Source organism: Pelobates fuscus, chromosome 6, assembly GCF_036172605.1.
Source record: "Pelobates fuscus isolate aPelFus1 chromosome 6, aPelFus1.pri, whole genome shotgun sequence".
NCBI lineage: Eukaryota > Metazoa > Chordata > Amphibia > Anura > Pelobatidae > Pelobates > Pelobates fuscus.
In genome coordinates, this window is record NC_086322.1 from 165,086,696 (window position 1) to 165,114,584 (window position 27,889).

The following is a 27,889-nucleotide window of genomic DNA, read 5'->3' on the forward strand; positions in this document are numbered from 1 at the left end:
ACATGTTTTCATTAGGCTGGTCATACTGATCCCTCAACGTAGTTAGATTGGCTATTTCAGCGGCACACGTTTCTGTACGGCATTCCGGTGGGTCAGGACCCATTAGTTTGTCAGTTACTACGGGGTGCTAAGCTGTTGAGACTTTCAGCACCAAAATATTCACATCTGTGGCATGTGGATGTGGTGCTACGCTTCCTTAGAGATTGGCTGGATAACTCGTACCTGTGCCTGAAACAACTTTCTGCCAAACTTACCCTCTTGCTGGGTCTCATCTCGTCGCGGACATCAGTGCATTCGATGTCGACTGTTTCTCCTTCACTCCAGAGAGGGTTACCTTTACGATATCACGTCGTACTAAGTCAGACTCCTCTTTGGGTTTTTGCCCATTCTTTCTAGCGGACCCCAGACTATGTGTGGTTAAGACACTAATGTGATATATTGAAATCTCAGCTCCTCTCCGAACCTCTTCGGCGGGTCAGCTTTTGATTTCATACGTGAAGCCTCATGGACCAGTGTCTACTACAACACTGGTCAGATGGGTCCGTTGGCTTTTATCGTTAGCCGGCGTTGAACCATGCTTTGGGGCCCACTCCGTTAGGGGTGCAGCTGCTTCACAAGCTTTCTCAGCAGGAGCCACTCTTGCAGAAATTATGCGTTGTGCAGATTGGATGTGCAAGAGTACATTCAGGACGTTTTATTTTCATCAGACTTCTCATGCCTCCTTTGTTTTGATTAATTCGAATCGTTAAAAATGCAAATATGAAGCTTTCCGTCATGTGGTAAAATTGTAGATTATACCAACGTAGTGTACCTATAATCTTAATTTTAGTAATGACAGGAGGTGAATATTTCATGCCCTACTTTTCCCTCCCGAATTGTAGGTATGACAATGTAGTGTTCATTAAGTTTTTCTCTGGTTAAACTTTAAAGGATTGTTATGGATCTCATTTATATAGAACCAACGACTAATTTCTTTTCTATCATGACATGCATAATAGATGTTTCAATGATCTTGGTGTTCATTATATGCGGGCAACTTGCCAATTCAGATACCTTTCACTTTTTTCTTTTTCCTTCAGTGTGATTGGTTCTCTTCAAGGAATGGACTCTCCTTTCCGTTTTTCTGCATGAAGTTCCTACCCGGATTTGGGATAACACTGTTTGATTTAACTTTTTGGACTTCTGTTACTTGTCACGTTTTCTGTGTTTTCTACCTGTTTAATATTTGCTACAAAGAAAGAGGAAGTGATAAGACTGTCAGGGCCTTTTATGTATCGCCTAACTTTTTTCTGATTGGTTATTCTGTTTCTGTGCTGCTGGAGATTTTCAGTAAAGAATTATGCAAATATTCGCCTCTTGTCATTACTAAAATTAAGATTATAGGTACACTACGTTAGCATAATCTACCATTTTCCTCATAGAGATGCATTGATTCAATGCATCTCTATGAGGAGGTGCTGATTGGCTAAAAAGGCATTTTGTCCCTGCCCCTTGACGATTTTACACAATGATGGTGTCACCAAGGGGGCGGGGCCAGCGCTGTAATAAGGTGAGTTTTAACCCATTCTGAGGGGGCAATCCACCTAAATGGTGGGTTATCACTATAGGGTCAGGAATAAATGTTTGTGCTCCTGACTCTATAGTGATTCTTTAACTCAAAGGTTTTACTTCAAGTTACTTACTACGCCACCCAAATCACAGGTACCAGGGGGTCCCACCCCTACTCTAATACACTGCCATCCCTCCCTTCCCCACATTTAACACAATGCCCCTATCCCACTACTCTAATACACTGCCCCAGCTCTCTCCCTCCCCTCCACAATTCAATCCACTGCCCCACCTCTCTCCCTCCCCCCCACAATTCAATCCACTGCCCCAGCTCTCTCCCTCCCCCCCACAATTCAATCCACTGCCCCAGCTCTCTCCCTCCCCCCCACAATTCAATCCACTGCCCCAGCTCTCTCCCTCCCCCCCACAATTCAATCCACTGCCCCAGCTCTCTCCCTCCCCCCCACAATTCAATCCACTGCCCCACCTCTCTCCCTCCCCCCCACAATTCAATCCACTGCCCCACCTCTCTCCCTCCCCCCCCACAATTCAATCCACTGCCCCAGCTCTCTCCCTCCCCCCCACAATTCAATCCACTGCCCCACCTCTCTCCCTCCCCCCCACAATTCAATCCACTGCCCCACCTCTCTCCCTCCCCTCCACAATTCAATCCACTGCCCCACCTCTCTCCCTCCCCCCCACAATTCAATCCACTGCCCCACCTCTCCCTCCCCCCCACAATTCAATCCAGTGCCCCACCTCTCTCCCTCCCCCCCACAATTCAATCCACTGCCCCACCTCTCTCCCTCCCCCCCACAATTCAATCCACTGCCCCACCTCTCTCCCTCCCCCCCACAATTCAATCCACTGCCCCACCTCTCTCCCTCCCCCCCACAATTCAATCCACTGCCCCACCTCTCTCCCTCCCCCCCACAATTCAATCCACTGCCCCACCTCTCTCCCTCCCCCCCACAATTCAATCCACTGCCCCACCTCTCTCCCTCCCCCCCACAATTCAATCCACTGCCCCACCTCTCTCCCTCCCCCCCACAATTCAATCCACTGCCCCACCTCTCTCCCTCCCCCCCACAATTCAATCCACTGCCCCACCTCTCTCCCTCCCCCCCACAATTCAATCCACTGCCCCACCTCTCTCCCTCCCCCCACAATTCAATCCACTGCCCCACCTCTCTCCCTCCCCCCCACAATTCAATCCACTGCCCCACCTCTCTCCCTCCCCCCCACAATTCAATCCACTGCCCCACCTCTCTCCCTCCCCCCCACAATTCAATCCACTGCCCCACCTCTCTCCCCCCAATTCAATCCACTGCCCCACCTCTCTCCCCCCAATTCAATCCACTGCCCCACCTCCCTCCCCCCCAACACACTGCCCCACCTCCCTCCCCCCCAACACACTGCCCCACCTCCCTCCCCCCAACACACTGCCCCACCTCCCTCCCTCCCCTCCAATTCAACACACTGCCCCACCTCCCTCCCCTCCAATTCAATACACAGCCCCACCTCCCTCCCCTCCAATTCAATACACAGCCCCACCTCCCTCCCCTCCAATTCAATACACTGCCCCACCTCCCTCCCCTCCAATTCAATACACTGCCCCACCTCCCTCCCCTCCAATTCAATACACTGCCCCACCTCCCTCCCCTCCAATTCAATACACTGCCCCACCTCCCTCCCCTCCAATTCAATACACTGCCCCACCTCCCTCCACTCCAATTCAATACACTGCCCCACCTCCCTCCACTCCAATTCAACACACTGCCCCACCTCCCTCCCCCCCAATTTAATATACTGCCTCGCTTCCACCGCTCTAATACACCTTTCTCCCTCCCCCCACCATTTAATACACTACAGGTCTCCCTACGCTATATGCGTATATCTGTCAGCCGGCGTGGAAGAATATTTATGCGCTCTGGCCAGTCGCAGAAGTATGCGATCGGCTGCGGCCCACAGCACAAAGGACCCAAGGAAGGCGGCCTACCGGGAAATTTCCTGGAATACTCATTGTGGGCCACATGTTTGACATGCATGCTCCAAGACTACTGACTTTTTCTCCTTGCCTTTGGAGTGGGGGACTTGATCAGTACTTGATCAGTTTCAGTATTTTACACCATACCATCGTCTCCTATGCCGCCAAAAATGCTGCCACTGTGCTAAGCAAGCCTGGCGGGGCCGCTTGCACTGACAGACCACTGAGCGGACGCTAGAATGGGTGCAGAAAACAGTCAGTGGAAGGGCAAAAAATATAAAAGTATTATTTTGAAAGCCTCCAATAATTCCACCTAGATGTATCATCCATTATAATTTGCATTTAAAAAGCCATTAAAGCCAATTAATTGCAGTAATTCCTATAAATGGCATTGCTGAACTTAATACAAGTATTTAACGATCAAGAATAAAATTATTATTTCTCAGAATCTCTCAAATCTTGAAATGGGTTGAAACTTTGCCTACTCCTTATGGAGCAATACAGTCTTTTCCAATGAAGTCCATTGCATTGCCCAGTCTAAGTTTTTTTGAGGACCTCATGACCCCACATTGTTCCTAAGCAATCAATATGGCATACATAGTAAAACATTATCCTGTATAATGCTGTATAGCTAAACAAAGTACTATAGTTAAGTGCAAATGCCCAATCCTTGCACATGGTAGTTACAAAATAAAAAATAAGTAGGAAACATAATTCCAAAATTTCAATCAAGACTTCAATTAAATAAGCTTTCCAAATGATTCAATATTTTTTGGAAAAAATGTCCTACTGATTATCTACAGAAGTCTCCATTAAAGTTAACCAACAATACTGAATCATTTTTTACTTTGTTTTTATTTTGGAATTATTTGGAAAAGCTTATTAATAAAAGGCATAGGCTAGTGAATTTCCTTTTACTTGCAATACTACACAGGAGTGCTGGTATATCACTTACAGCATCTTTTTCAGGGTTGCACACTTTCACCCACAGAAAATGATCAAGAAGCCAGTCTATAGGTTTATCTTTGTAGAACATCAAGAAAAATTCTGTAACAAACGGCAGATCTTTTGATTTGAATAACTTTCCTGGAACAAAAAGAAAGCAAAAACAATACTACTGTTATTTATTGATGCATTGTCTCAAGGGAGTGGTGTAAATGGCATGTAGGTACAAAGATCAAGTTGGTATTTTTGGTATGAACATCACATGAAGTCTCAGATTACACTACAACGCCTATTTTCCAACATTTAGAAACAAATGCAACCACATGTAAGGATCTGAAACCTTTCCAGAACTGGGTTTATTATTGATGGTTTAAATAGTATAAATTCTATTATAGCAACAAGCAAACACATGACAACTACAGCAAACTGCCGATTAGGTTCCAAAGTCTAAATCCCATTTTTGTTACGTCCTCATTTCAGTTTCCTATTCCCTCTATCTTCATGGCCCACTGTGCACATTTAATTTCCATTCTTCGAGTTTGTTTCCCCCCTCTTCATTCTATTACATTTCCGTACCCATATCTGATTATTTCCTCCTTCATATTCAGGTCTATTGTACTCCTCTCAATTTCATGTCCCCATTCTTCTCCTTGCTGCCACTACTACCAGCTGATGCGTATTATGGTCGTTGCTGCCGCCCAAGAGTAGTGGGAGTTTGAGCGCAGGAAATGTTTTTGTATTTGTATTCACTTTTGTATCAGACAGATGTGTTACAATGCTGCCGCCCACCACGTGTTCCCTATTCAGGGTTAATAGGCATGTAGGGGTGTATATAAAAAAATAAAAATACCCCTTTCTGTCTCAGAGATATCTTTGCCAGAAGCTCAAGGAAGCAACGTGACTGGTCAGTGTAGGATCCACCTAAGAGGTTTGCCTTGACGTGGCAGGTGGGCATTCCCTCTAAAGGCCATTGGAGTAACTAAATAACTTCCATTTGTTTAAATATACATAGGGGATTTGGGAAAGAGCACAGGCAACTTTTTTCTTTGGTTTTGGCCGCCCAAGAGTAGTGGGAGTTTGAGCGCAGGACTTTTGTTTTATTTTTTATTAGTACTGCTTCCATCTCGTTTCACACAGTCCCCACTTCACAATCAGATAATGCCACAATCATGTTTTTCAGCTGTTAGTTTTCACCTCCTCAGTATTACACCCCGTCCCATATAGCTTTCTCCTCTATATCTGCTTCAGTACTACCGGTCATTTAATTTCCCTTTTTCTAGGTTTCCCAGTATTCACTGGTTTATCTCTTGTATGTTCACTTTCTACATGCTATCCATGTTCTAGCATGCAATAAACATCTGTCATTCTATTCATTCCTCAACAAGTTTAAACAAAAATACATTGCAACTATCACTGTCTTATCATTGTATCACATGGCTACTAATATATGATTAGAAGGGGGGTGGAGCTGGACCACCATGCGGAGAAGTCGCATCCACCCGGAGCTCCGAGCAAGTGGCCGACTTTAACCCCTTTAAGCACCATAGCTGAGCTAACCGCGTACCTTATTTACCCACCCCATGGAGCTCTCAGGGGGAACGGGGTAGGGGCACCATAGCCTCTCCAGACACACTCGTAGAGGCAGGTCTGTCTTGCGGCCTAGCAGTTTATGCGGAACGGAACATGCGGCCAGTCTCCCAACTTCGAAGTCCTTTAGGGCATTGCAGATCCTACCCACCTTTTGACCGGCGGGGGTCATCTTGTTCCCCCATGGCAACTCTATATATCTTGGCCTACACACACAGACCCCGCTGAATGAGCACAGGCGGAAGTAAGCAATGCAACTCCACTTACCCAAATTGGCAGCTGCCTGCGCTATGACGGCTCCTGCAAACAACGCCGATCCCACACATCACGGTTGCAGACTACTGGCTTGAATAAATCAGCTCTGTGCAGCATTTTGGAGGCGAGTATCAGAGAGGTCGGTAGAAGGTGCTGGAGAGGCAATAACGCCACAGCAGCATGCCCCCCAACAGCGACAGCGGAGAGGAGGGTACTCAACGACACGTGGTGACAGAAGCAATCTTAATCAAGTTCTAGGAGCCTGCAAACTAAATTTGGTGGCTGCCGCACAGCTTGGCGACACTCTGCTCTGGCCCTTTTCTTGTCTTTAGCCCTGGACTGACCCATCAAGCCACAAGAGATGGTGTGGGGTTAAAAGTATGCACAGCCCCTGAATAGTTTTATTTCCGTAACATTATGTTGCAGTCTCTTAGCCAATGATCCCCTTCGTTTTTACCACTAAGGGTGTCTTGCTATGTGGAAGATCAACATCACAAAAGCTGTGGTTTTACACACATCTTGCGAATAGGTTACCCACTTGGGCTGTTAAAGCTTTATTAACCTCTCTCAGCATGTTTAGTTTGTGTCTAGCTATCTACCATCATTTACCTAGGTTTTAATTTACAAGCATGAATATACATCTTGATATTATAACTTCAAAAAAATATCAACTAGTAGAGTACATCACATGTCTAACTGCACGTTTTTTGTTTTTTTAAAGTTACCTTTTGCAATGTCTCTGTTTATATGTGAAATTAACCAAGCACTACAAAAATAAATTTAAAAAAAATATGATCAGAAAAACAAACTTAAAATCTATGATAGTTAATGCAATTAATGGCTAAAGTGGCAATCAAAGCACCATAACTACTAAATCGTATTCTAGTAGATATGTTACTAGTATGCGGAGGGCTCCACACACTGTTCTGAGTCAAGCCATTTGAGCATAAGGCCCCCATGACCCAGCCCCCCCATTCACTGTACTCCTTATGTGGACGTCCCACTGCTCTATTACCAGCATCACATTTTGTCCATAGCTGGGCAGTAGTGATAAGGTGAGCCTATAAGCTGATGTGATCATCCTACCACTGCTATGCAAATATGGAGAAAGTTGTCAAAGCAAATGTGGAAGAGGAACTTTGCAATACAGTAAGTGGGGGGGTCAGGCTGCTCAGGGAATAGTGGCGCTGGAGCGGAGGATTGCAGGTAAGCAAGACTAAACTCCCAAAGCACAAACATATATGTTATGTGTATGATCAATTATTTATTTATTACTTTGGAAACAGTTGTAGCATTAGGTAAGCCAGAGGTGCCAGGTTAACTGTAACCCACAATAATATGATGGCTCCAAAAGCCTATTAGCACCATATCCACTGCAATATGTGTTCTTTTAAATGGATCAATAAGAACACCCAGAGACCCTGGTTTAATATTTTTCATGTAAAAGAAATAACAGAAAAAAAAAAAAAGATACAGTGTACATTATAAATACATACATTTGTATTTTCCCATTGCCAAATTCCATGAGATGGTCTGCACCAGCTGCAAATTTAATAGGGGTGTAAAGTGATTACATGTAGTGCATCTATGTATATGCCTATATGTGTGAGTGGGTATGTTAAGCTTTCTATTTTCGGTCTATAAATTCTCTTTTATGTTCAGTCGGTCTTATATTCACCAGTTCTCTGTCTACACCTTTGTGTAAATATATCATGCTTTCCCAGTTCACTGTAGAAAATGGGAGGGGTGAAACCATTCTACTTCTGCAAGAGGTTTTTATGTTTGTTTGTTAATATTAACTTTAAACCACTTCTCTGGTTTGTTCATCAACCTCATACCACTTGCTATGAGTACACACACACACACACAGTTTTCTATTCTAATTGTGTGCTATGTAAAACAAGAGCTCCACAGCAATAATAGTCACAGTAATTGGTCTTTATACTACAATAAATTAATTTTGAAGTTAGCCTGTATAAATACGGTGTATTGTTCTAAGTTTACATTTTGTTTGCATACATTGTTATTCGTATGTCACCTAAAATTATCAGAATAGCCCTACCCCACTCACTTTCTTTGTACAGTTGAAATTTTGGGTAGTTTGCAAACAGGTAAAAATTGGGCTAGATTTCTGTTAGAGCAAAGGTATATTTATTATCCCCTTCACAGTTACTCAAATTCTTTGTTGTGATGGCCATAACATGTCACTCAAGTGGTTAAAAATGGAGAACGCAAACAGGTGGGAAGGGAAGGGAAGGGGAGAGAGAATGGAAAATGGTTATTTGCCAGATGTATACAAATTATTACACTGTGCATTCTGTTATTAGGATGAAACATAGATTAGTTCATTTTAGATTGTAAGCATGTTTGGGCCGAACCTTCTTCACTTACTGAATTGCCTTTCTTGTTTTACCCATTGTACAGCACTGTGGAATATGTTGGTGTTTATAAATAATCGTAATGGTTCCAATAACTTATTTTCTTTTAAAAATCCACAATGTCACAATACATCCCATTTGCTGTACTGTACACGCTGTTGCTGTTTTTGTTTGTTTTTTTTAAACTGACCGATGTAAGACAGGGGCAAGCAAAGTAAGGAACGCGGGCAATATAAAGTCCCTCCCATGCAACTCTGCAACCAGATCTTGGAGGTGGAGCGCAGCCCTCCTGCCAGCATTTTAGCCAATAGGTGCAGACACTCAGACACGTATGTGAGATTGCCATATTTAAAGATACCAAATTAGGGAGCTCTATTAGGGAACTAAATTAGAGAGATACTTACTAAACAGTTAGATGATCAAAACTAAAAGGACACTGTAGGCACCCAGACCACTTGAGCTCATTTAAGTGGTTTGGGTGCAATGTCCCTTGTCCCTTAACCAGTGGCATTGCTAGAGGTTTTGCCGCCCGGGGCTGCCCCGAGTTTGACGCCCCTATCTCGACCCATGTCATGTCCAGTGCCGTCACGGATGTCTGTGGCTGCACCAGACATACCTCTTGAGTACTCACGCCTCTAGCCCAACACAGTTTACAAGCTTTACGATATACACCCAATGAATACATGCATGAAAAATTTGTGCATGTAATTCATTGGGGTCATATCTACTAAACAGTGATTTTATGGTGGATGGGTTTGCCCATTTGGGCAGAGGGTTCCTTTAAATAATTGTTACTGAAGCGCTTCCATATATTTAACTTCTTATTGGTGTGAAAAGAAACGCTTATATACTTTTATTTTTTTGGGAGGGTGCAGGGACCGAGTGGGATCTGTGCAGGAGAGAGGTCAGATTTAGAAAAAGACAAATACACACCAATCACATCCATACAGTATTTGTAGCCCTGGTGGAGACTCACTTTAGGTGTGACAAGTAGACTAAATATATAAGAGACTCCTCTGAGCCAGCTGATACAAGGGGACATACACTATAGGAAGTCAGAATCATTCTGATCTAGTGGTGGCTTGATTGCTAGTAACAAGTGCCACCCTTCTTGAGAGTTCAGTAGGAGGTCAATGGGATACCTAACCAGCGATCCTGCTCCTCCTTTGACCGGTGTAGGTTAAGAAGGTCCCTAGAGACTGCCTAATTTATACGCTTTTAACTTTATGGCTCATATTATCATGGAGGGTGCAGAGGATTTTAAGGAAATATCTGTGCAAGACGTAGAAACTGAAATCAATCTAACTTAGACCGTAACAATGCTCACGGTGCCTCCCTGGGATTAAAGGAACACTATAATCACATAAACAACTTTAGCTAAAAGGGACACTCCAGGCACCCAGACCACTTTTGCCCATTGGAGTGGTCTGGGTGCCAACTCCCATCACCCTTAACCCTGCAAGTGTAATTATTGCCGTTTTTATAAACGGCAATAATTACCTTGCAGGGTTAAGTCCTCTTCTAGTACCTATCAGACCGCTACTAGAGGGACTTCTGGGTTCTTAAACAACGCTGTACGTCCTTACGCTATGCATGAGGACCTCCAGCGTCACCGGAATCCCCATAGGAAAGCATTGAAAAATACTTTCCTATGGGGAATTCTAATGCACGCGCGGCCATTGCTGTGCATGCTCATTCGGTCTTCCCCCCAGTGCTGGATTCAGGCAAGTGTCTGAAGCTGAAGGGGTTTTAACCCCTTCAGCAAAATGGGATGGAGGGCAGCTAGGCACTGTAGGATTCTCTAGTGCCAGGAAAATGGGTTACAAACGTGGCTTTAGTAGTATTAAGAAATCAAGTTTGTAAGGTCAAACAGCATAATTAATGCACTCCCTCTGAGCAGACAAGGGAAGGGGGAGTGGGGAAGGAAATAGGAAAATTACAAACAAATTCAGCTGATTTGGTTGGCGGCAGGATTGCACACAAAAAGAGAGGGGACATACAGGCTGCTTAGTATTTTATGCACCTTAATGTACTTTTATACATGGAATGAACATCTGGCAGTCCAGAACAGAGTTTCAGACTGCCAAAGTCTTACTAGCTTTGTGAACACAAGTGCCAATATCTCAGCATTGAGAAAGAGTTTCAAGCAGACACTGCACTTATTGATTTCTAACACCATAACCACTTCTAAAAGCATATGTGGTAATGATGGTTGGAGTAGCCCTTTAATATGTCACCATAGGCCGATAATATATGCATTGAAGGAAGGATGAGTAAATAATATTCCTGAAAGTATCAGACTTAAAAACTTAATGCCGAACTCAAACATGGTTTTCAATGTTATTTTACCAAACATGTTATCAACTTTAATAGTTTGGACTTCACTTGTGTGGTTTTGAGAGAAAAAAGCCCTTACACATTTGTATATCGTACTATTACATGAAACTTCAAATTCACAGTGAAGATATTCTCTCCTATGGTCTGTCTACATAGACATTCTGCCTAAGACATTTTGTCTATTGGTTTAATACTTATTTTAAGTTTAATATATTAAGTAATTGTCTATTCTACATTTATTTTTTGTATTTTATTCAGTCCACTATTAAAAGTTATATTTTAAGAATAATCTAAGCATAGGACAGTGTTTTTCTCCTTTTCTACTCATATTACAAGGAGAAACTTAACATTTATCAAACAATAGCCTAGGTCAGTGAGGAGTAACCTTGACACATTAGATTCTTTAAAGAGATTCTTATAGTGTAGACACAATCTGAATTCCTAACACTACAGAGCCCTCTTACCCCTCCCCACCACAACCACAACCCCCACTCCATCACAAAAAAGGGTTATAAAAAAAATAAAAATCACACACGGTTTACTCACCTGATTCCTGCGCCGATCTACCTTGGCGCTGAGTTGGAGCTCCGCCTCCTCTGACGGGGCAACCTAATGCACATTCGCGAGTGCGCCTTAGACAGTCCCCATTGGAAAGCATTGCTTCAATGCTTTCCTATGGGGACTTCCCTGACACTGGATGTCCTCACGCAGAGTGCGAGAATGTCCAGTGTCATTTAGGCCAACGAGAGTCCGGTAAACTCCTCTGGTAGACAGCCACTAGAGGAAATCTTAGCACTTCATTGTAAACATTGCAGTTTCTCAAAAACTGCAATGTTTAACATTGTAGGACTAAGGGGGAACAGGGACAAAGACAGTGCACCCAGACCACTTCAATGAGCTGAAGTGGTCTGCGTGCCTATAGTCACTGGCGTACATACCGCGGTCGCAGGGGTCGCAGCTGCAACCGGGCCCAGTCGCCCTGCGACCCGGGTATATACGCCAGTGCGGCCATGGCCGCATTTTGCCAGCCTCTTCTCCTGGGGGGCCCAGGAGCTGGCCACCTCAGGGCCCCCAGAGGCGTTGATTGTGGGCGTGCGTGCGAGGGAGCATTCTCCCCTGAGCGCTCTGCCCAGTTCCCTCGCGTGCATCGCAGTGATGCTGGAGCCAGAATATGACGTCACTCCGGCATCAGTAAGTGGCGCGCGAGGGAGTTGAACAGGAGGATCAGTGCTCGGCCGCCCAGCAGCCCCACTGGATCCCAGGGAAAGCTGGAATCCCCTCAGCACTCCCAAAGGTAGGGAGGCTGGGGGATTAAAAAAAAAAATGTGTATCTGAATGTTTGTTACTAAAGGACCACTATAGTGCCAGGAAAACAAACTCTTTTTCCTTAGTCCTTAGGTTCCCCCCCCCGCTCCACCCTTGGGGCCCTCCTCCCGCTGGGCTGAAGGGGTTAAAACCCCTTCCGCACTTACCTTTCTCCAGCACCGGGCTCACTTGGCGCTGGGGATCTCTCCGCCCTGATCAGCCTCTCAGCTCCGAATGAGCATGCATGGCAAGAGCCGCGAGCGCATTCAAACCACCCATAGGAAAGCATTACTCAATGCTTTCCTATGGATGTCCAGCGTCTTCTTACTGTGATTTTCACAGTGAGAATTGCGGAATCGCCTCTAGCGACTGTCAGCGAGACAGCTACTAAAGGCTGGATTAACCCTCAGTGAAACATATCAGTTTCTCTAAAACTGCTATGTTTTCAGCTGCAGGGTTAAAACTAGAGGGACCTGGCACCCAGACCACCTCATTGAGCTGAAGTGGTCTGGGTGCCTATAGTGGTCCTTTAAGTATATGTGTATATGTGGTCCTTTAAGTATATGTGTCCTTTAAGTTTAAGTATATGTGTACCACGGTCGCAGGGGTCGCAGTCCGGCAACCAGGTGCCCGCCGCCATGTGTTGCGCCACAGATCAGTTTTCGCACCGGGGCCCCATGTATCGTGTGTACGCCACTGCCTATTGTGTCCCTTCAATGGTGCAATTGCTGATCTAGTCCATCACTGATAATTGATTAACACTGGTTAAAATGGAATGTCTGACTCATTTAGTTCAAAACTGAATTCGACAGGGTTGCGAATGCTAATAAAAATAAAATACAAATAAAAGTCAAACAGTTCATGTTGGCATCTTTAAGGAAGAAGTACAAAGTAGTGATCACAGCACATAAATTAATCTATACAGTTAAACGTCCAACCTACCAATGAATCCAAGCTGAGAGAACTCAAGAATCATCCAGTCATCAGATGACTGATGTGTTGCAAAGCTTTTCATAAACTGGTAGAACTGTGGTTTTGCAATAATGTCATCTTCTAACTAGAAAGAAAGAAACAAAATTCTGTCAACCACAAAGAATTATAATATAAATATTTAATAATATAGACTTACACAAGTACAAAGCAAGCCATGTGCATCTCTGCAAAATATAGTAGCAGGTTCATTAAAGTCTTGCATAGTCAAAGAAACAAAAAAACAAAGCAAAGCACAAACACACAAAACAACTGTTCCAGTGATCGGGGAGTGCGTAAGAGTTACCACTCACAAAAGGAAAATAGACTAGAATATCAAATATTTTATACATTGCATATATAATATACAATAATACTTCCCCTCTTACTGGGTCTATTAGCAACCTGTTAAAGGGAGACATTGCAGATGTAAATCTATGAACAGTTCTTCATGTCTGATCATACACCATGTACACAGGTTATTGGCTGGTATGTATTGTCCTTGGATTTGCAAAACCACGTCTTTGTTCCTGATTTATAACAAACATGGGTCAATTTTCCTGATTTGTTACACAATACCTCAATATCGCTCATAAAAAACGTCAATAAAGGCAATACATTACAGGGTCCATATATCATGGTCTGTTGAAACTTAATACACACACACACACACACACACACACATTTTTTCGGTTTACTCAAGAGTAACATAGTGTAGAACAAAGTGCATTAATGCTTGGCAACACTAATTTAACAATGTTCTGTTTTGGAAAGCACAATTTATATTCTTTATGTAGTGTCAATCCACAGACTCATTGTTTTCAAGTATTTATTCTGCACAATTGACACCTACAAACAAGCAATCCATTTTTTTCCTCCCACATGATTGCAGGACCTTACAGAATCTAAATGGACACTATAGGCATCAAAACAACTTTAGCTTAATAAAGCAGTTTTACTGGATAAATGATGCACCTGCAGTCTCACTGCTCAATTCTCTGCCATTTAGGAATTATTTTTGTTTCTGATTATGTAACCTTGGCTACACCTCCCCTGGCTGGGACTCGCACAGCCTGCAAGAACAAAATGGTTTCATTTTAAATCAGATGGTTTTATCTTATGCTCTGTAACTTAACCCCTTAAGGACACATGACATGTGTGACATGTCATGATTCCCTTTTATTCCAGAAGTTTGGTCCTTAAGGGGTTAAACTTTAATCACACACAAGAGTCTCCTGCAGGGTCAAGAAGCTCATTAACAGGTGAAATTCTAAATTAAACAGAATGTACTATAAAGGAAATATAAACATTAGAGATTTATTTTTACAGGAAGTGGTTAGGAAGGCTGTGCAAGTTACATGTAGGGAAGTGTGACTAGGGCTGCATAAAGTTATCGAACACCTAGTAGGCAGATATTTGAGCAGTGATACTGCAGGGGCACAATCTATATACAATCTAAAGCTGTTTTGGTGCCTATAGTGTCCCTTTAAGTTTAAACTATCCATATCCTATAATAATTGCACATGGAACCGAGCATATATATTCCTGACTGTTTACAAGTTAGTACACACCTCTGGATAAAGCATTATTTCAGAGGTGAAAGTGGCTTTACAGCTGTGCCTCCCTTTCCACTGGCATAAATAATTCACCAGGCAGTACTCAGTGTTCCACTAAAGTATCTTGCAGATTTATGAACCATTTGAAAAACATTTTAATAAGCAGGAGTTTTTATTTTTTGGGTTGGGTTGGGTTGGCAATAGGTCAAAGACATATGACAGTGAGGACATTCCTTGGCACCCACAGATGTAATTATTAAATTTCCCATGATGCTCAGAAATTAAAGTGCAATCGTGCAAATCAATAGAGCAAACATTTTAAACAAACATATGAATATACAAAAAAACTAAGTGTTAACGTTTGGTGCTATGTATTACACAGAGTACTGGAGGTTTTAAAGTGTTCCCTTACAGACACTCAAGATACAATAGTAAAAAAGGGAAAAAAAAACAAAGGAAAAAAAAAATAAACTTAGCCACCACAAAGTGATGATAATGAAAAAATACAAAACTACAAACTGCATAACATAGATGTGTTCTACCTTAGATATATACCGTATATAAAATTAAGATGAATTCAGGCGTATTTAGCGAGGTCTTAATATTTCCTCCTCTCCCGTGTTTTTTTTCGATTTTGTCTATCCCAGTTGCTAGGAATGTATTCCATTGAAACTGAGGACAGAAGGTACAATGTCTGTACCTTCTGTCTGTACCTTCTGTCCTCAGTTTTAATGGAATACATTCCTAGCAATTGGGATAGACTAAATAGAAAAACACTGGAGAAGAGGAAATATTGAGACCTCGCTAAATACCAAAGAGGCCCAGTGGATCTTTAATTTAAAGACTTTAAAATATGGTTTAAATCAATAAATAGACTTAGCTGGGCTTATTTGATCTCTTGTTGTTCCTGGGTTTTGTTCTTTTTTCTTTTTATAATCTGTCTTTCTCTCTGTGTCCATTGCACTTTGTAATATATCCAGATACAAATATATAATGAGTTTCTATGGATGAAACTAATACTTGTTTTCCAATTACAGATAGATCACTTAGCTCATTCTAGAATTTTGATGCTTTGGATACTGATGTATTATAAAAGAATTTGTTTGTTGTCGACCTGTATACATTTGTGACTTTATGTAAAGGTGTTGAGCATGACAATAGCAAGTCTCCTCCACAATTATAACATTTATTCACATATTCTGGACATACTCTCTTTCTTCCTTTTTTATATATTTTTTTTAGATATAAAGATATATGTACATTTATACCTGCAATTAGGCAGGTCTATGCATTTTCATTTATACACTCATTCTGATTAATATATAAGTATTTCCCTTAGCATTGATATTTTCAGTTATTTGACATAAAGGACATAGTAAATATTTAATTCATGTCAAATTATTGTTTAAAAGGTTTGAGTACTCAGCATTGAAATGCTCAATACTTATATAGTAGTATATTGTATTGCCACAAGATTAATATGCTTTGTATTGATATTCTTTTATTATATTAAAACGAGATCTGCTTGCCATTGCTATTAATAAACATTTGGTATAGAGGATTTACTTGGTTCGTTATACCGGAAGTGACGTCACCCGGAAGTAATGAATGCGTTCCAAGGTGGAACGCACGCCATCACCTGCGATCAATAATTTCCATTTCCTGGCGGATATACAAGTAGAACCTACTTCGGATTGGAGTCATACATCCCTGAGGAAGTCCAGAAGAGGACGAAACGCGTTTGAGTTGTTTATTTTGTTCATATGAACTTTTATTTTATCTTTTTGCTGTGATTTTATTGTCTGGCACACGTGGATACCACCTTGGTGTGGAGACATGCTGTCTTTGCTTTGAAACATTGTGAGTGCAATATATATAATACATTGTTACATTTTTATGCAATCTGCACTATTTTTTCCTTTTATTTTGTGTGGGCAAGAAGATTTACTACTTTCTATCCAGAATTGCATCGCTGGAGGTCCCTCATACTTCACTAGTTCCCTAATATTAAGGGAGATACGCCTGAATTCATCTTAATTTTATATATATCTAAGGTAGAACACATCTACGTTATACAGTTTGTATTTTTTAATTATTATCACTTTGTGGTGGATAACAGTTTTTTTCCATTTGTTTTTTATTTTTTCCTTTTTTACTAAACATATGAATATCACTCACTAAACTAATAAAGACATACAGTGCGACTACATCCCCATATATTTTACTTGGAGGTAGTTTTAAGTAGCCTTGAAAGATCAGAAATGATATATAGTATTTTGTGTTCGCAGATACAAATTTGTGTAATTTGTATATATCAAAGTACTGTAAGGAGCACCATAAATAAATAAAATCTTTGGTCAGTGCATCCCAAATTCTGCTTTCCCCGTGTATACAGAGACAAACAATGTTAATATAATGTTGCCAGAATGCGAAAACCGTATGTCACGGAAATACCACTTTTCTTCTTTTAATGTGGAAGACACATTTCTAGGTAGGTCACTAAAGTAAATTTTTATTAAAGGAGTGATATTTTATTTTTTGTTTGATTACACAAACTATAAAAGAATTGGCTAAATAACCAAGAACAAAAACTGGACGCAATTAACTGTTGCTAAATAGGACAAATTAACTATAGGGTATATTTCTATTTCTACCCCTGGGAGGTAATAATCAGTGTCCTGTCCCATAGTTGCCTTCATGGGCGGTTTTGGTTATCTTAAAGATAAAATCTAAATTGGAATCTCAGTTGTTAGCGGGTGGATAGGGTTCCTCACTTTTATACTCATCTGTCAGTTGAATCATTATCTGACTGCTTGGCTGAAAGCCTGAGACACTCCCAAAATCTCCTGGGAACCAAGTGATTATGGGAACTTGGAATAGTGAAAAACAGAAAGCAGTCTGCAAAGCCATTCAATCCTGTATTGATTAATTCAGAAGCAGAGAAGGAGGATCTAATGTAACGCATTAACAAATGCTATGGGAGCACTTCTCTTTTACAGAACAGGTGGCAATTAAAGTCTGAATGAGTAGAGCTTTGTGGTGTAATAAGAGGTTGTCACCGATATTACACACACAAAAAAAAATAAAAAAAAAAATGAATGAGAACCGATTGTAAAATATAGAGGGTCTCCAAATAAATAAAAAACATGACCGACGATGTAAAATTTATCATAGAACAAATAAGAGTCTGAACAGGCATGAAATGACTCATTACTATATTTAGAAATATCACGTCATGTTCTACAAATCTTAATGGTTTCCTTCAGATTATTAAAATGTTAGGAAAAATCTAATAAGAAAAGCTTGTGTAAAATAAAAAAAAAAAAAAAAAAAAAAATGAATGACCTATAACTAAAACATCGGTGAGAACACATTTTTAAAAAATTAATTCCTGTGGCATCCAAATTTTCCCAGTGTAATTTATACTTTGGTTTGAACACTGCATTGCAGTATGTGTGCAGGGCTGTATGTACTGCGAGGCCAACAAGGCATTTGCCTTGGGCGGCACTTTCCATGGGCCACCTTTGGGCTCTCCTCCCAGCTCCCTCACCACCTACTTTGGCAGCTTACCTGCCTGCAAGCCTGCCAGCCCGCATGCCCAGCAGCCCCACTGGACCCCAGGTAAATAATCCACTCAGCTCTCCCAAAAGTAGGGAGGCGGAGTGGGTTTAAATAGAAAAAAAAATTATTGTGAGTGTTGGGGGAAACTGTGTGTGTTTGTCAGTGAATATTAGTGAGTGTTTGTGTGTATCGGTCAGTGTGTCTGTGAGTGAATGTGACTGCATGTGCGCGTCTGTCTGCATGTCTGAATGATTGTGTATGTCAGATTGTGTCAAATCAGTGAGTGTGTGTGCGCGTCAGTGTATCTGAGTGTGTGCTGGTCCGTGAGAGTGTGTGTCTGTCAGTCAAAATGTGTGTTCGTTAACAGGAAGAGGTGTGGACTTACCAGGAAGGGATCATTTTAAATTAGAGGGGTGCAAGAGTTTGTCATGCCTAGGGAAGCACCAATCCAAAATACACCACTGTATGTGTGTGATTTTATAGAGGGGAGTTATGATGAGTGGCCAATGGAGGTATCACTAGGCTGTAATGTAAACACTGCATTTTCTCTGAAAAGACAGCAAAAAGCCTGAAGGTAATGATTCTACTCACCAGAACAAATGCAATAAGCTATAGTTTTTCTGGTGACTTTAGTGTCTAGAAGTTCCGTAATAGAAAACAGATAATCAAGACAATGAAAAGTGAAAATACAACTTCGCCTTCATTAATAAGTTAAAAATCAGTCAAATACCGTAGATAAAATTAATGAGGAAAATATATCCAATACCCAAAGAAGCTGCTGAATGCCACACTTTTAATAAAGTAAAGCAATATAGCGACAAATGTATCAAGTTATCTCACTGTATATAGGGTCCTGGTGGACAGAGAGCCAGTGTGATGGTTAACCCCTTAAGGACCAAACTTCTGGAATAAAAGGGAATCATGACATGTCACACATGTCGTGTCCTTAAGGGGTTAAGGTTTCCCAAAGTGTTACAACTATTTGTAACATACTATTATAAGACAAGGTTTTAGAAGGATACACCCATATAACCAGGTGAAACTGAAGTCCTAAATTGCTTTCGAGGGCACTGGATAGGGGACTATTGTCTAAAAGTTAAAAAGGAAAAAAATATATATTGAGCCTTCATTGGAGACACCCTAAGGTAGTATGAAAAAGTGGAGGATAACCTCTAAACAGTGAATTCCAAGTAAACAAAAAACAGAAAAACAAAAGGGGCTTAGGACACTCACTTGAGACATTATTTCCGGCTTTCACTTCCGCGAACTGTAAACGGCTAGCCGACACTATAATGAAATAGCATCCGCGTTTCAACGATTACACAGTCCTCCCTATTCAATACTTTTCTCTGTGAATTATTCAGTAGCAGAAACGGTTTTCTTTATTAGCAGTAGTAGCAGCAGGGGGGGGTTTAGATACAGAGCAGTCTTTTGTTAAAGTGTGCCCTCGAAGGCAATAGCGATCCTTATTTTAGATTTAGGAGCATTTATCTCTTCGGATTCAGATTTACTTACTTGACGCTCACCCTTGACAGCATTATAATACAGGGACTCTCACTCTAGACTTGGGAGTGTCAGTCTTGTATTATTTCTGCTCCCCCCCCTCTTTAATTTTGTATCCGTTTCACCAAAAACACTGTGATACAAAGTATCAAATAGTATTGCAATATTCAGTACACTGCTACTATTATGTCTCTACACTGATATATAGACGACTAAATATCACTGCCAAATATAGCATACTGCTACTATTACAGCATTTCTACACTGCTATAATTGTTACTAACAGCAAGGACTGTTCTTGAATTGATTTTGATTTTTCATTTATTCATTTACCCCTTCTATATTTTTTTTTTTTTAATTCTTTATTTTTGTTGTGTTTCAAAATAATACAAATGATATCAGTAATCATGACATTGCTTAGTGACAGAAGTATCCAGTTTTACATGTCTCAAAGAGAAACTGCACATTTTTGTAAGGAAAACAATCAAATATCATACTGCTTAGGCGGTTAGTGAAAACTAAGTTGGCATAGAAGCGAGTCTATCTAGACATAAAAATTAATAATTAATAACGAGAAAATAGGTGTGAGACATTCTTAGTTGCGCATATCTAGTATTAATAAAGGGTAGGATATGTAAGGGGGCAAATTTGTTCGGATACGGCGTATCTGTTGTGGCGCGTCTAGGTACATCAGGCAAGGCATAGACATCAAGGCGTTGTACAGTGAAACCGTCTGCCCGGCCATATTTACTAAGCAGGATGAGTAGCGGGTACTATGCGGGTGCCGGATCATTTAATTCTAGCAGGTTAGGCATGCATGGTGAATCCCCAGCCTGGTGCTGCCGGCCCATTGCACTGAAAATTAAAGAGCTTGGTAGCCAGTATAACCAAGGGAAAGGTTGTGCTGAGGACCTATCTGTTTGCGAGACTAGGAACTATTGGGATCATAATACAAGTAGCTACGTCTACGTGTCCGCATGTCTGGTAATTGTGCGGCATCCAAGCCACGGTGGGAGACATAAATCATGGATTACCACTGATCTGATGACCCCTGGTTAACTGACAATATAGCGCTTCTAGTGTCGGGCCATCTTACAATGGGGTGCTCCAGATGGAATGAGATACTATGTACAGTGTTTATTGGATCCAGTAGTGCCGTTTGGCCAACTCCCATTGAAATATCTTAACGAGGGATAATAGCCTATTGGGTGCATGTATCCGCTGGCGGTGGCCTATTGGGTCAGGCTGGCGGTCTCTGATGCCCGAGAAAGAATCGCCTATACCTTTCGCACCAAGACTCCCCTCCCTTAGCTGTATGCCCCGTGTAAATATAATATTAAAGTAAAATGCAAATAAAGGAAACATCATAAAGGAAATCATAATAATTTGTAAAGTAAGGAATGCAAAACTATAAAGTATAAAGTCCTGGCTCAGAGTCTCTATCTGCTGTCATTGCCTTAAATTCCCCATAGGTCTTTTGCAGCCGTGCAGCTGGTTTGCGGTAGGAGTCGTAAGTCCCCTGCTCGTTTAGGTCTGTGGGGGGTTGTATGAGTGCTGTCTGCTCCGTTTCCTCTCAGCCTTGCCGACGCTTCCTCGGTTCTTGTCCTCCCGGTTCTCTGATTCCCCCTCCATGGGTGTCTGCTGCTGTAACTGGAGGGTCTGGAGAAATCCTGCCGGGTCTTCGTCTGCGGACAACGTGAGTATTGAGTCCTTTTGTGGGACCACCAATGTGCCTGTTGCGCCCCACCGGTACCGGATTCCCTTGTCTCGCAGTTGTTGGGTGATCGGCGAGAGTTTCCTCCGCTCGAGCAGTGTAGTAAATGGGATGTCTGTGAAGACTCTTACTTGGTGGTTGTCCACGGTAACGGTGGGGGTTTTCCTGGAGTAGGCCATCATCGCCGTTTTAACTGCGACGTTTCGGGTAACGGCTATTATATCTCTTGAGGCATCCGCTGGGGCGGTCGGGGATTTCCGGATTCGAAACGCGGCCGTTATCGGCCTTGTGTCTCCATCAGGTTTTGCTCCCATAGCCGCTGCCACTTGGTTTGAGTAGTCCAGTAGGGCCTCAGAGTCTATATCCTCAGGGGCTCCGCGTATGCGGACATTCCGTTTACGATGGCGTGTGTCCATCATTGTAACCGTGCGCGTGAGCCCCTGCAGCTGAAGTGTCAGTGCCTCTACCTGCCTTTTGGTGTCCGTCAGGGAGTCGTCTCTGTTACCCTCTCGGGTTTCAATTGTGTCCAGGCGCCCTTTCAGTCCAGCGACCTCCGTCTTTACGCCGGCCAGGTCAGATTTCCACATCTCTCGGAGATCGATGAGGAGCTTCTTGATGTCACCTTTAGTGGAGGGTGAGTCATCAGAGTCCGAGGTCTCCGACCCGTATAACGCGGGTGTCGGGGTTGCGGCCTGGTATTCCTCCCTCTCCACCGAGGAATCGGAATCACTGTCGCTGTGGGGCCTGCTCGGCGCCATTTTGGCCTGCATAGCTGGTTGCGGCCTTGTAAAGGAGCGCCTAATGTCGGGCTGGTGGGAGCTCTCTGGGCGGGTGATTTTCTTATTTTTTTTCCCCATATCTCTGCAGGGGGTTTGGTGTTTGTTGCTGTTTGCTTTTCGGGTCTCGGTTCGGCTTTTTCGTGGCTTTTGGGTCGGTTTTGTATTCGTGAAGCAGGAGCTCCAAATAAACACGTCTGGTGTGCTGCTCTGCTGGCCACGCCCCCCCCCCCGGCCCTTCTATATTTTTAACGATCTAATAAAAGTTAAATTTTATATCCCTCTCACAAAAGAAGACATACTTAAAGGTAAAGATTTTTTTTTTTTGTTTTTCGTTTACTTGGAATTGTCTAAAAGTTGTTTTAAATAACCTACTAGTTGTTGAAATCAATAAATTCAAATAGATAGCGGTTTATAGCCCTACCGATCAACTTCTATTGTTAAATCAGTTACCATTACATTAGAGGCTCATTGGTCTCTCTACAGTACTGGCAATGTTTGGTTTAACATATGCATTTCTCTAGCATGTGGGAAAGTAGTCGATAGGGACAATCTTTACTGTAGTGACCATCTGAATTAAATTAATCTTTACTTAACTTAGAATTAGGAGATCAAAACGAATGTATTCAGCTGTTAGAAGGCAGTCTATTGGGTCTCCATGAAGGCACGAGTCTAGTTAAATTTAGGCACTACGGGATCTCACCGTAGTTTACACTCTAGGGTCTACTGTGAGGCAGATACGTCTTATCAAGTTTCCCTGACTATCAACTGCTACTCTAGCGAGACCTCCTACCCTTTCTAAGACTATTTTATTCGTATTGGGCAGCCATACTCCATATTTTTTTTTGAGGCAGTTTTTGACTATACTGTATAAATTATCGAATCACTTGATTGCCCTGTTCAATATATCATGACTGTTGAGCGACTTACACACAGGGGCTTTGGCTGTAATACACTCTGGGGACCTTGCTATATTAGTCATAATAACCTTTGCCTCACAGTAGACCTAGAGTGTAAAGTTCAGCGAGTTCCTGTATTGGCTAAATTTTACTAGACTCGTGCCTTCATGGGCACCTAATACGCTTCCTTCTAACAGCTGAATATACTAGTTTTGATCTAATTGCTTTTTGTGTGTTTCTTAGTTACATGGGCTTATTTCTTTCCCTTTTTCAAATAAATAGTCCAATTTACCTGGTGAATGCTAGAAAAGAAGAAAAGGCACTGATTGTGAGCACCATTTTTGCAATCATAACGTTAAACAAAATGGAAATTTCTCAATATGAATAATAAGATAAGCAAGATAGGTTCAGAAACCGGGGTTCATTAGAGACTAGTTCATTTTCAATAAGGTAATTAAAATTAACTCAGACCTGTTTAGTTTGTGACTCCTGGGCTAACTAGGCAATTGTACGGATACATACAGTAAGCCTATACCAGAGGTAGGCAACCTATGGCACGTGTGCCATGCACGGTACTCAAGGCTGCCAGACCCAAACAGGGTCTGGCCTATCAGGAGTTCCAATGGAACTTTAGACATCTGTTAATACGAAAAGGTGGTGAAGGACAATCATTAATTTACGTATTGCAGCACATAGAGGAAGTGATCTCAGATCACTTCCTCCCAGCACTTTTGAATAGGAATCCACACTGGTCTAGAGCAGCCCCCAGTTGCTGTTGCAGCTCCTGCCCTTGACATGTACCTGGCCAGCCTGGTCCCCACTGGATCCCAGGAAAGCCACCCACACTGCTAGATAAACACAGAAATGCATAATAACCCTCCTCTCATACAAATATGAAGAGTCCACACACAATACGCAAAACGCAACACCACTAACAATCCACATACATGCACACAACTCCACATGCAGGCTCTCACATACAATACCCCAAACAGCCCCGCACATACACACACCAAAACACACTATGTGACATATCCATCCACACAAACAATTCCACAAGCAGCCCTCATACACAGGTATCATACACGATACCACAAACTACTCATGAACATATACAATATAATAGCTCATATACGCACAAATACAACGATACAAAGCAACCGCTGTATAAATAACACAAGCAGATTACAGCAACATACACACCTCAATTTAAAAAAATAGGACCGGCACACTACGGGACATCACAATATTATTTCGGCACAGTGCTGCTAAAAGGTTGCCTACCCGTGGCCTATACACATGGACAGATTTTCAAGTTTCCCTGTAACAAATCTCTGTAACAGAAAACAGACTACAATGAATAAACTATAAAAGATAACTTGCCGAAAATCCAGACATGCAATAGAAGTGTGTTTCTATGCATCCATTACAATAATCATATAGACACCTTGTCAGACCAGGTCACAAACAAAAGAAATAGAGGCTCTTAAAAGCATCATTTGTTGTCACTGAAAGTCTATGAAAATTTGATCTGCAGGGTGAAAATGTTATTTTATTTCAGCAAAATGTATATAAAAAATTTTTTATGAAAAAACAAAACAAAAGAATACACACACACACATAAAAAGATAAGTCCTGCGCTCACTCCTATCACTCCTGGGCAGCAACAATGACCGGAGTACACATCGGCCACCATACAAGAAGTTACCTGCACTCTATCCTGAATCCTTATGTATATTTAAACAAATGGAGGTCATTTAGGTACTCCAATGGCCATTGGAAGGAATGCCCGCCTGCCAACGTCAAGGAAGACCCCCCTAGTCGGGTCCTGCACTGACCTTTCACCTTGCTCCTTCAGCTTCTGGCAAAGATATCTCTAATGAGAGAGAGGGGTATTTTTTATATATACCCATATATATTTATTAACCCTTAATAGGGAACACATGGCCATTGGAGTAACTAAATGACCTCCATTTGTTTAAATATACATATATACACACATATACATAGAAACAAACAATGTGACGGCAAATATGAACCATTCGGCCCATCTAGTCTGTCCAATTTTCTGAATACTTTCATTATTTCCTGGCCTTATCTTAAAGCTAGGATAGCCTTATGCATATCCCACACATGCTTAAACTCCTTTACTGTGTTAACCTCTACCACTTCAGCTGGAAGGCTATTCCATGCATCCACTACCCTTTCAGTAAAGTAATACCGTATATACTCGAGTATAAGCAGAGTTTTTCAGCACATTTTTTGTGCTGAAAAACCCCAACTCGGCTTATACTCGAGTCAATAGTCTGTATTATGGCGATTTGCATTGCCATAATACAGACTAGGGGCTGGCAGAGAGTTTACTTACCTGTCCTGCAGCTCCTGTCAGCTCTCTCCTCCTCCACGCCGGTCCGTTCAGCACCTCGGTCAGCTCCCAGTGTAAATCTCGCGAGAGCCGCGGCTCTCGCGAGATTTACAGTGTGAGCTGACAGAAGAGCTGACCGGACGGCGCGTAGGAGGAGAGAGTTGACAGGAGCTGCAGGACAAGTAAGTAACATCTCTGCCAACCCCCCTCCTCCCCCCCACTGAACTACCAATGCTGGACCACCAGGGAAGGAGAGCCCCCTCCCTGCCATATATCAAGCAGGGAGGGGGGACGAAAATAAAAATAAAAAATTATAATAATAATAAAATAAAAAAAATAATTAAATTAAATAAATAATAAGAAATAATAATAAAAAAAATATGAAAATAATTAAAAAATAATAATAACATTGCCCACCCCCACCAAAGCTCTGCAACACACACACACTGCACTCATACGCACACACTGCACGCTGCACTCATACGCACACACTGCACTCATTATACACACACTGTAAGTAAATATTCAATTAATATATATTTTTTAGGATCTAATTTTATTTAGAAATTTACCAGTAGCTGCTGCATTTCCCACCCTAGTCTTATACTCGAGTCAATAAGTTTTCCCAGTTTTTTTGGGTAAAATTAGGGGCCTCGGCTTATATTCGGGTCGGCTTATACTAGAGTATATACGGTACTTCCTGATATTATATTTAAAGCTTTGCCCCTCTAATTTAAGACTATGTCCTCTTGAGATTAAAAATAATCTCCTCCTTTACGGTGTTGATTCCCTTTATGTATTTAAATATCCCCCCGTCTTGTCTTTCCTCCAAGCTATACATGTTAAGTTCCTTAAGTAACCTTATCCTGCAATCCATGAACCAGTTTAGTAGCCCTTCTCTGAACTCTCTCTAAAGTATCAATATCCTTCTGAAGATACGGTCTCCAGTACTGCGTACAATACTCCAAGTGAGGTCTCACCAGTGTTCTGTACAATGGAATGAGCACTTCCCTCTTTCTACTGCTAATACCTCTCCCTATACAACCAAGCATTCTGCCAACATTTCCTGCTGCTCTATTACATTGAGGAATTTCGTAGACATTTTTGTGGAAAAGTACTCCCGGAAAGTGCACGTTGACACTACAATTTGGACTTACTATTGGACTTATTTGCTTCTCTTGGGACATTATTAGACATATTCGTTCTCATATACATACGTTTTTGTACCATTTTTACTTATATTGTACATTTTCTCTGTACAGGCATTTCTCACTTTATGAACTCTCGCTTTAGGAACTCCCGACTTTATGAACTTTTTTCTGGATGTGCCGCCATTTTGTTTCACCTCCATTTTGTGTTAGTGGTCTACGTATGAGGACCGAGAAGAGTGCTTTGGAGCACATACAAGAAGAGAAGAAGAAGAATTTGTGGTCAGGAGTAGACAAGAAGAGAGATGAGGATTAGGAACACAGTTCCTGAAGATAAAGGAAAGTCTAAAAACAGGTTTAGATTGTACTAATCTCTTTGTGCTTTCACGGGCATACATTACAGACCCTGTAATATTATTGCACTGTGTGCTATTGTGCTATTGAGTATAGATTTGACTTGATTTGTCTGTGTGTGTCTGACATAGCTGTATGTGTGTATGTGTGCCAAGTTTTGGCAGACAGCAATAGTAAGGAGCAGGAGGAGGGATGAAAAGCCTGAGAAAGGGGAGAAGGAAGAAAGTTTGAGAGCTGTAAATATAAAAGGAGTAACAGAAAAGTGATAAAGGAGAGGGGGAAGCGGATAATGAAGAACATGAATAAGTATGAGGGTTTAAGAGAGGTTCCCCATTCAAAAAGTGCAGCATGTCTCTTCATTGAATAGTAAAAGGATTGATGATAATTGGATGAGGATTTCAATATGGTATGCATGTCTTTAATATTCCTACAACATACATGTATTTGCTATGCTTTCATTTTGTATTTGTACTTAATAATTTAGGTTTTCAATGGTAAAATTTGTTGGTCAGGAACGGAACCCGTGTCTATGGGAAATTAGTTCTCACTTTATGAACTGTCACTTTATGTACTACGCTTTGGAACCAATTAGCTTGTAAAGTCGGGAACTACCTGTATATTGACTGTATTTGTGGCGCTACCCCTAGTTTCCACCTTTTCCATTACATTGTCTGCCTACCTTCAATTCATCAGAAATAATCA

The 27,889-nt window shown here is 41.7% G+C and overlaps 1 protein-coding gene across 2 annotated transcripts in view; it reads right to left on the minus strand.

Annotated features, from left to right (window-relative positions):
* The window catches only part of MGAT4D (MGAT4 family member D), a 182,735-nt gene that overhangs the window by 58,804 nt on the left and 96,042 nt on the right, over positions 1-27,889 (minus strand). For both annotated transcript variants that reach the window (XM_063458454.1, XM_063458453.1), the window contains 2 exons: positions 13,285-13,399; positions 4,491-4,621 (listed from right to left, as the gene is read on the minus strand). In XM_063458454.1, coding sequence (XP_063314524.1) covers positions 4,491-4,621; positions 13,285-13,399 — 246 coding nt within the window. The remainder of the gene's footprint in view (positions 1-4,490; positions 4,622-13,284; positions 13,400-27,889) is intronic.